The sequence below is a fragment of the Somniosus microcephalus genome, chromosome 13 (assembly GCF_052327205.1).
Source record: "Somniosus microcephalus isolate GS21.2 chromosome 13, FLI_Smic_1.0, whole genome shotgun sequence".
Classification (NCBI taxonomy): domain Eukaryota; kingdom Metazoa; phylum Chordata; class Chondrichthyes; order Squaliformes; family Somniosidae; genus Somniosus; species Somniosus microcephalus.
The window spans coordinates 4,466,423-4,475,833 of NC_140999.1; the positions used below are offsets into that span (position 1 = coordinate 4,466,423).

Sequence of the window (9,411 nt, forward strand, 5' to 3'; positions counted from 1 at the left end):
GTCGCTGGCTAGGCCTGCATTTAGTGCCCATCCCTAATTGCCCTTGAGAAGATGGTGGTGAGCCGCCGCCTTGAACCGCTGCAGTCCATATGGTGTAGGTACACCCACACTGCTGTTAGGAAGGGAGTTCCAGGATTTTGGCCCAGCGACAGTGAAGGAACGGCGATACAGGTCCAAGTCAGGATGGTGTGTGGCTTGGAGGGGAACTTGTAGGTGGTGATGTTCCCATGCGTCTGCTGCCCTTGTCCTTCTAAGTGGTAGAGGTCGCGGGTTTGGAAGGTGCTGTTGAAGGAGCTTTGGCGAGTTGCTGCAGTGCATCTTGTAGATGGTACACACTGCAGCCACAGTGCGCCGGTGGTGGAGGGAGTGAATGTTGAAGGTGGATGGGGTGCCAATCAAGCGGGCTGCTTTATCCTGAATGGTGTCGAGCTTCTTGAGTGTTGTTGGAGCTGCACTCATCCAGGCAAGTGGGGAGTATTCCATCACACTCCTGACTTGTGCCTTGTAGATGGTCGAAAGGCTTTGGGGAGTCAGGAGGTGAGACACTCGCCGCAGAATTCCCAGCCTCTGGCCTGCTCTTGTAGCCACAGTATTTATGTGGCTGGTCCAGTTCAGTTTCTGATCAATGGTAACCCCCAGGATGTTGATAGTGGGGGATTCAGCAATGGTAATGCCATTGAATGTCAAGGGGAGATGGTCATTGCCCGGCACTTGTGTGGTGCGAATGTTACTTGCCACTTGTCAGCCCAAGTCTGAATGTTGTCCAGGTCTTGCTGCATATGGACACGGACTGCGTCAGTATCTCACGAGTCTCGAATGGTGCTGAACAGTGTGCAATCATCAGCGAACATCCCCACTTCTGACCTTATGATGGAGGGAAGGTCATTGATGAAACAGCTGAAGATGGTTGGGCCTAGGACACTGCCCTGAGGAACTTGTTGCACCTGCACATTCACTTTCAGTGACTCATGTACAAGGACACCCAGGTCCCTTTGAGCATCTGCATTCCCCAATCTTTCACCATTTAGGAAATACTCTGCCTTTCTGTTTTTTTCTACCAAAGTGGATAACTTCACATTTATCCACATTATATTCCATCTGCCATGCTCTCGCCCGCTCACTGAGCCTGTCGAGATCCCCTTGAAGCCTCTTCACATCCTCTTCACAACTGACACTGCCACCTAGCTTTGTATCATCAGCAAATTTGGAAATGTTACATTTAGTCCCCTCATCCAAATCATTGATATAGATTGTGAATAGCTGGGGCCCAAGCACCGATCCTTGCGGTACCCCACTAGTCACAGCCTGCCATCCTGAAAAAGACCCGTTTATCCCTACTCATTGTTTTCTGTCTGTTAACCAATTCTCAATCCATGCTAGTATATTACCCACAATTCCATGTGCCCTAATTTTGTTCACCAACCTCTTGTGTGGGACCTTATCGAAGGCCTTCTGAAAATCCAAATACACATCTACCGGTTCCCCTTTGTCTACTCCACTAGTTACATCCTCAAAGAACTCCGATAGGTTTGTCAAACAGGATTTCCCTTTCATAAATCCACGTTGATTCTGCCCAATCTTACTATTAGTTTCTAAGTGCCCAGTTATTGCATCCTTTATAATAGATTCCAGCATTTTCCCAACTACTGATGTGAGGCTAACAGGTCTGTAGTTCCCCGTTTTCTCTCTCCCTTTCTTAAATAGTGGGGTTACATTTGCTATCCTCCAATCTGCAGGAACCGTTCCAGAATCTATAGAATTTTGGAAGATGATAACCAATGCGTCCACTATCCCAATGTACTGTTTTTTTACTAATAATAGTTTCTTTAAGTTCCTCATTCTTGTCACACCCTTGGTTTTCTCGTATTTCTGGGAGGTTTTTTGTGTCTTCCTCCGTGAAGACAAAAACAAAGTATTTATTTAATTTCTCTGCCATTTCCTCATTCCCCATTATAAATTCTCCCATCTCTGACTGTAAAGGACCTACATTTACCTTCGCCAGTCTTTTCCTTTTCACATACCTATAGAAGCTTTTACAATCTGTTTTTGTATTTTTCGCTAGTTTGTGCTCATATTCCATTTTCCCTTTATCAATTTCTTGGTCCCCCTTTGCTGATTTCTAAAAAGATCCCAATCCTCAGGCTGACCGCTCTTTCTGGCAACTTTATAAGCTTCCTCCTTTGACTTAATACTAGCTTTAATTTCTTTTGTTACCCATGGTTGGATCACTTTTCCTTTTGGGTTTTTATGCCCCAGAGGAATATATGTTTGTTGCAAATGATGCATTATTTCCTTGAATGTTAGCCATTGTATGTCCACCTTCATACCTTTGTGTAGTCTCCCAATCTACCATGGCCAACTTGTCCCTCATACCCTTGTAGTTTCCTCTGTTTAGATTGAAGACCTTAGTTTCAGATTGGACTACATCACTCTCAAACTTAATGTAAAATTCAATCGTATTATGGTCACTTGTCCCTAAAGGCCCCTTTACCACAAGATTATTGATTAGCCCTTTCTCATTACACAGTACCAGATCCAGAATAGCCTGTTCCCTGGTTGGTTCCTCCACATACTGATCCAGGAAACCATCTCACATGCATTCCAAGAATTCGTCCTCCACACCATTAGTGATAATTTGATTTGCCCAGTCAATATGTAGATTAAAGTCCCCCATGATTCCCGTATTGCCCTTGTTACATACACTTCTAATCTCTTGATTGATACTGTGCCCTACATCACCACTACCGTTTGGTGGCCTATACACAACTCCCACCAATGTTTTCCACCCTTTGCTGTTTCTTAGCTCCACCCAAACTGATTCCAGTTCTACATCACGATCTGCCGAGCCAAGATCTTTTATCTCTACCGTACCGATCGCATCCCTTATTAACAGCGCTACGCCACCTCCTTTTCTTTTTTGTCTGTCCTTCCTAAATGTTGAGTACCCTGGAACATTCAGTTCCCAGCTTTGGTTACCCTGCAACCATGTCTCTGTAATGCCAATTACATCATACCTATTTACTTCTATTAGTGCCATTAATTCATCCACCTTGTTGCGAATGCTACATGCAATTAGATAAAGTGCTTTCAACTTTGCCTGTTTAATATTTGTCTGCACTTTGACCCTCTTTACTGTTGGCCTTTGTTTCTGCTCCCTACTAGTTTTGCTGACTACTTTTCTAACTTGCACTTCCAGCTTCGTTTCTCTCCGTTCTGGGCCCACACTGAGGTTCCCAGCCCCCTGACAAACTAGTTTAAATCCTTCCCAACAGCACTAGCAAACCCCCCTGCGAGGATGTTGGTCCCGGTTCTGCCGAGGTGTAATCCGTCCAGCTTGTACAGGTCCCACCTTCCCCAGAATCAGTCCAGGATGCCTCAGGAATTTAAATCCCTCCCTCCTACACCATTTAGGACTGAGATGAGAAATTTCTTCACTCAGAGGGTTGTGAATCTTGGAATTCTCTACCCCAGAGGGCTGTGGATGCTCAGTCGTTGAGTATATTCAAGAAATCGATAGATTTTTCGGCACTGGGGAATTGAGAGATATGGGGATCGGGCAGAAATGTGGAGTTGAAGTCGAAGTTGAACCATGGTCTTATGGCTGGTGGAGCAGGCTCGAAGGGCCAAAGGCCTACATCTGTTCCTAATTAGGAGGTCGTGAAGCAAGTTCTTTCTTTCTAGACAGTGAGTGTCTACAGGGAGTTCCACCTCTCAGGAGAGGGTAGATCAGAGCCCCGGCCGGTCCTGTCTTTGGCCAACACTCTCACACTTACCTCCCATCACACCGGCTAATGAGCAAGAGGAGCCCCGGATGATTTTCCCTTCTCTGACCCGTGGAACTGAGGCCTGTTTTAGCCCTGTATTGCCGCCCCAGCGGAAATCTGCCAACTTGGTACAGATCGGGAATCGAACCCGGGCAGCGTAATTAGCCACTGGGGGCGTCGCTGTCTGGAAAATGGATCGACAATCGTGCTGTGGTGTTGGGTTCAAATCCCGGAGGGCACAATTAGTCGGTTGGAAAAGAAGGGCGGAACTTTTTAATTGATCTGTGGAATGTTACCAGGGACAGCAGTTGAAGTGGGCGGTGTGGGGTGAAGAGGCAGCTGTGCGTTTCTGGAGAAACCTTGACAATGTACAGACTTAGTGAACATAGCCTGGCCATCGAAAAAGGCAGACCCGGCTGCCAAGAGAGGACAGGATATGCTCTCACTGCAGTCAGGGAGTGGTGGAGACAGAGATACACTTCCTCACAGCTTGTAGAAAATATCAGGGCAAAAGGGAGAATTTCTACCCAAAATTCACAAAAATATGCCCTGAATTCAGAAATTTGAATGACGACCAAAAACTTCCATACCTACTCGGGGAACAGAGAAATTGTGTAACCTTAGCGGCACACTATATTACAGCTTGCCATAAACAGAGGGACAACCATTAAATCTAAGAAAAGAGTATATACAAATTATATGAATGTATATTTATACACTCAGGGATATATCTGTTTATACACTGTATGGATAGATCTGCGTTTATGTGTTCAACCATAAATGTTTTTCGATGCTTTGGCAACATAAGATGTACCTTGTCATGCCAATAAAGCGAATTGAATTGAAAGATGGGACGTGGGATTGAGGGAGTGGGCTTGTTGGACTAAATTATCTGTTCTGTTCCTAAAATTGCTTGTGTTCAATATTAAATCTGTAGCTGCCCGGACAGTCTGACGGCCCCCTCCCCACAGGCACACCTCTGCACAAACCCATCACTCCAGGCATTGCCTGCCATCATAATCCATGTCGTTTGAGTATTTGTTCTGTGCAACACCAGCCGCAGAGGACGAGAGCAGTGAAAAGTCAACGCCTGACCTGTGACCTTGACGTCTTCATTGACCTTCCGAGCACCACCCTGGGCAGATTCTCAACTCCCCGAGGTCTCCACCACCGGCACTTAGTCCCGCCCGCCAATCAACTTCCCTCGGCTCCCTGCACTGAATTTGAAAAAATACGCCCTTGTTTCCAATCCCTCCATAGGCTCGTCCCGCCCCTGCTGGTGTCCTCCGCTGTTCCTGGGTCTAGACTTTCTGTCGCTCCTGCCCCGCCCAGTCCAACAGCAGCAACACTGCCTTTATGTGCTCGGTCCTTCTCTTTCTAACACTGTATCTCTCTCCACCTTCAAAAGCCTCCCAAGAACCTGCCTCTTCAACTACTGATAGGAGCCAGAGGAGGCCATTCAGCCCCTCATGGCTGATCTGTATCTCAACTCCATTTTACCCGCCTTGGCACCGTAACCCTCAATACTCTTACCCAACAAAAATCTATCAATTTTTGATCCTCGTTGCCTGCTCTGTGTTTGGTTGGTATCCATTCTACTCCTTTGGCGAAGCACACTGGGATGTTTCACTGGTTTAAAGGCACTGCAAGTATAACTTCTGCTCACAAACGACTAAAGGACTGGACAGAGAGCAGCTGAACAGCCAGATCATTACTCTGTGTAACGGGTAGCACCTGCCTTACTCGATGCCCTGTGTAATCCCTGTGTTTTCTCCACCTCTCAGAAAATTCTGCAATCTCCTTATTTTTTCTTCGACGTGATTTATATTCACAACGGGACTGAGGAAATGGACGAAGACTCCAGTTGCAAGGTAAGGTTGTGTTTTGTGTATCGCTCTTTCTCGCCCGCCCGCTCTTTCTCTCCATCTCTCTCACCCGCCCACTCTTTTTCTCTCTCACCTGCTCTTTCTCTTTCTCTCTCTCTCACCCGCTCTTTCTCTCTCTCGCTCTCTCGCCGGCGCTGTATATATTGCAACTCCCTAACCAGGTTGGTGCAGATTCTCCCAAGGGGCAGTAAAGAAAGAAAGACTTGAATTTTATAGCACCTTTCAGGACCTCGGAACGTCCCAATGCGCTTTACTGCCAAAGCAGTACTTTTGAAGTTTACTTACTGTTGTAATGTAGAAACGCACCAGTCAAATTGCGCACAGCAAGGTCCCACAAACTGCAATGTGATAAATGACCAGTTAATCCGTTTTTGATGGTGTTGGCTGAGGGATAAATATTGACCAGGACACGGGAGAACTCCCCCCTGCTCTTCAAATAGTGGCCACGGGATCTTTTACGTCCACCTGAGAGCGCAGACGGGGCCTCGGTTTAACGTCTCATCCGAAAGACGGCACCTCCGACAGTGCAGCACTCCCTCAGCGCTGCACTGGGAGCGTCGGCCTAGATTTTGTGCTCAAGTCTCTGGAGTGGGACTTGAACCCACAACCTTCTGTCTTTGAGGCCTAGGTGATAAAAGGGACTGGGAAACATAACTCCATACAATAACATTTTCACTATCATTATTAATTTTTTTCCTGCAGATTCTGTATATTTAATTTTTGGTGGTTTCTTTGTACAGGAAGTTTATTCATTTTTCAATAACTTGGACACGAAGGGAACGAGCTACAAGTACGACGTGTCACTCACCGGGCAGGCGGTGGAGCTGCACAACTGCATGGCCAAGTTACTCGCACACCCGTTACAGAGGCCGGTCCAGATCCACGCGGTTTATAGCCTGCTGGAGGACGAGGAGGGAGTGGAAGTGGAAGCGACCGTTTGATGGGAGAATGCTGGCGAGGGAAGCGAATTAAAATCCTCTCTCTCTCTCGATTCTGTAAACTTTGATCAGGTCCAGCAAAGGGTCTGTGACTGCAAACTACCCAATGCCTCCCCGTGCAGCACAGGGGGCTGAATATACACTCGTAGCTATGGAGCTGGGAAAGTCTCCCGTTTGCATGCATACACGGTCTTAGGTAGAGTTAATCTGCAAGCGTTTTACTCCCAGAGTAACCCAGCTCCTTAATAAATCTGAGCATTCCTTGAGTTGAATCCTCAGTAATGCCCATTCCGCTTTTGCCATCAAGCTGTTTCTCCCCTCCTGTTCCAAGTGGACTATTCTGCTGTTGATGTCGTGGGTTGAACGTTCCCTGTTCAGCCTATGAGGGCACTTTCTCCGTGAAATTGGACTACAGCATAATTCAAACAGGGTAGCTACTGGGCGTCTTTAGTAAATTGGTGCCAAAACATTACAGGATAAACTTACACCAGTCGATATATTTCAATGTGCGCAAATTGGCTGCCGCGTTTCCCCCATGTTACAACAGTGACTGCACTTCAAAAGTACTTCATTGGTTGTAAAAGCGCTTTTTATATCGGTGCCTCACCCTGTATCTCCAGCCCATTCTGGCCGTGGCTGGAGGTGTCATTTAGTGGGTGCTTGTGCACGGAGGGATGTTTCTCGCTGTCTCACTGTCAGATTGGGCCATGACTTGAGACGAGCGTCTCGTCACTTGCGTGCAGGCTAGTAATGTCGCCATTGCGTTGGAACATTTTGGCTTCATGACGCACTCCAGAGACTTGAGCACGTAACCTCGTCTCTCTCTGCGTGCGGGACTGAGGGAGTGCTACATCGCTTTCGGACAAGATGTTCAACTGCAATCTCGTCTGCCTATTTCGGTTGATGTTAAAGATCCCATGGCACTACTGGAAGAGCAGGGGAGCTTTCCTGGCGTCCAACCCACCGCCAAAAACACAAGATCAACCAATGCTTCATCCCGATATGTTTGTGTGACATTACTGGGCATGATGGCTGCTGTGTTTACCAAAGTCATCGTACCAGTAACTCATTAGATGGGAAGAGCTTCAAGAGGTTTCAAATACATAACACGCAATGTAAATACAACTCGTCAACAACACTGGCCAAAAAATTGTTTCATGAAAACCTGAAGCAAAACAATTATTGCCAATTTTGTTTGCTTTTAAAAGAAAATAAAGCTACTGAAAGGATTTTCTGTATCTTTAATGTTACACTGAATTACATAATTATTTACAGCACAGAAACAGGCCACTTGTCTCAACTGGTCCGTGCCGGTGTTTATGCTCCACACGAGCCTCCTGCCGCCCCTCTTCATCTCACCCTCTCAGCAGATCCTTCTATTCCTTTCTCCCTCGTGTGTTTACCGAACTTCCCCCTCTTCGGCTTGTCTTGCTGATTGTTGCCATGCAACACCACAACCACTTTGAATGCTGGGCCTGTGAGTGCGACCCAGGTATTTCTCCTGCTGGACTCTGCCAGCAATGGTGCTGGGGGCCAGAGGGAGAGGAACTGAAGGGTGTGGGAGGGGATATAACGGAGGAGGCGGTTGCAGAGACGAGGTGGGGCGAGGCTGTGGTGGGATTTGCAGAATGGTCACTTGGTTGAGGAAGTCAGGCTCCCATCTGTGCAGTACTCTGGTCAGAGCACTGTATCCAGTTGTGGTCAACAAGACACGAGGAGGCATTCAGGGATGTCCCACCAACCTGATTCCCAGTATTGAACCATTCAGAATGACCCTAAGATTCCTCCCCACAGCAGCATTTAATTGATTCTTGAATGATTCCAGGTTTTTCGCCTCCACTAATCTAGCTGAGAATTTGTTCCCGGTATTGGTCACTCTCTTTCTTGGTCCTAAATTTGCCCATTCCTAGTTTTGAACCTGTGTACCACTTGCAATTGAAAGTAATTTCCCTGATTTACCTTGTATGGTGTCCGCCTTGGCGCAGTAGTAGCACTCTCATCAGTCGGTTGTGGGCCAGTCCAGAGAACTGAACATAACCGAGGCTGATACTCCGGTGCTGCACTGTCGGAGGTGCCATCTTTCATTAAACCGAAGCCCCGTCTGCGCCCTCAAATGGATGTAAAATATCCCATGGCACTATTTTAAGAGCAGGGGAGTTCACTCCGGTGTCCTGGGCCAATATTTATCCCTAAACCAACATCACTAAAACATTATCTGGTCATTTATCTCATTGCAGTTTGTGGGTGCTTGCTGTGCATCGGGGCCACAATCTCCTAAAGGACGACACCCCTTCAACAAATTTTTTTTTTTAAAAAGCTAGGAGCAGTGGAGATCCAATGAGATTTAGGGGTCGCTGTACACAGGTCACTAAAATGGTACAAAAAAATAATCAAAAAGGCTAATGGAATATTCACCTTTATAACGAGAGGGCTGCAATACAAAGGGTAGGAACTTCTGCTACAGCTGTACAAAGCCCTGGTTAGACCACATCTGGAGCACGGTGTACAGTTCTGGTCACCGCACCTTAGAAAGGATACACTGGCCTTGGAAGGAGTGCAGTGCAGAATGTTACCAGGGCTCCAAGGGCTAGATTATGAGGAGAGATTACGTAAATTAGGCTTGCATTCCCTGGAACATAGAAGGTTTAAGGGGTGATTTGATTGAGGTTTTTAAAATAAATTTATAGGGTAGATTGAGAGAAACTTTTCCCGCTAGTTAAGGAGTCTAGGACAAGGGGACATAACCCTAAAATCAGAGTTAGGCCATTCAGGAGTGAAGTTAGGAAACACTTCTTCACACAAAGGGTGGTAGGAGTGTGGAAC

General features: G+C 46.7%; 1 protein-coding gene across 1 annotated transcript in view; it reads left to right on the plus strand.

The window, feature by feature from the left end:
- The window catches only part of babam1 (BRISC and BRCA1 A complex member 1), a 29,375-nt gene extending 21,558 nt beyond the window's left edge, over nt 1–7,817 (plus strand). Inside the window, exons 7-8 of the mRNA XM_086004371.1 lie at nt 5,549–5,635; nt 6,391–7,817. Of these exons, the coding sequence (XP_085860497.1) occupies nt 5,549–5,635; nt 6,391–6,591 (288 nt within the window). The 3' untranslated portion in view covers nt 6,592–7,817. The remainder of the gene's footprint in view (nt 1–5,548; nt 5,636–6,390) is intronic.
- Nucleotides 7,818–9,411: the final 1,594 nt, after the last annotated feature.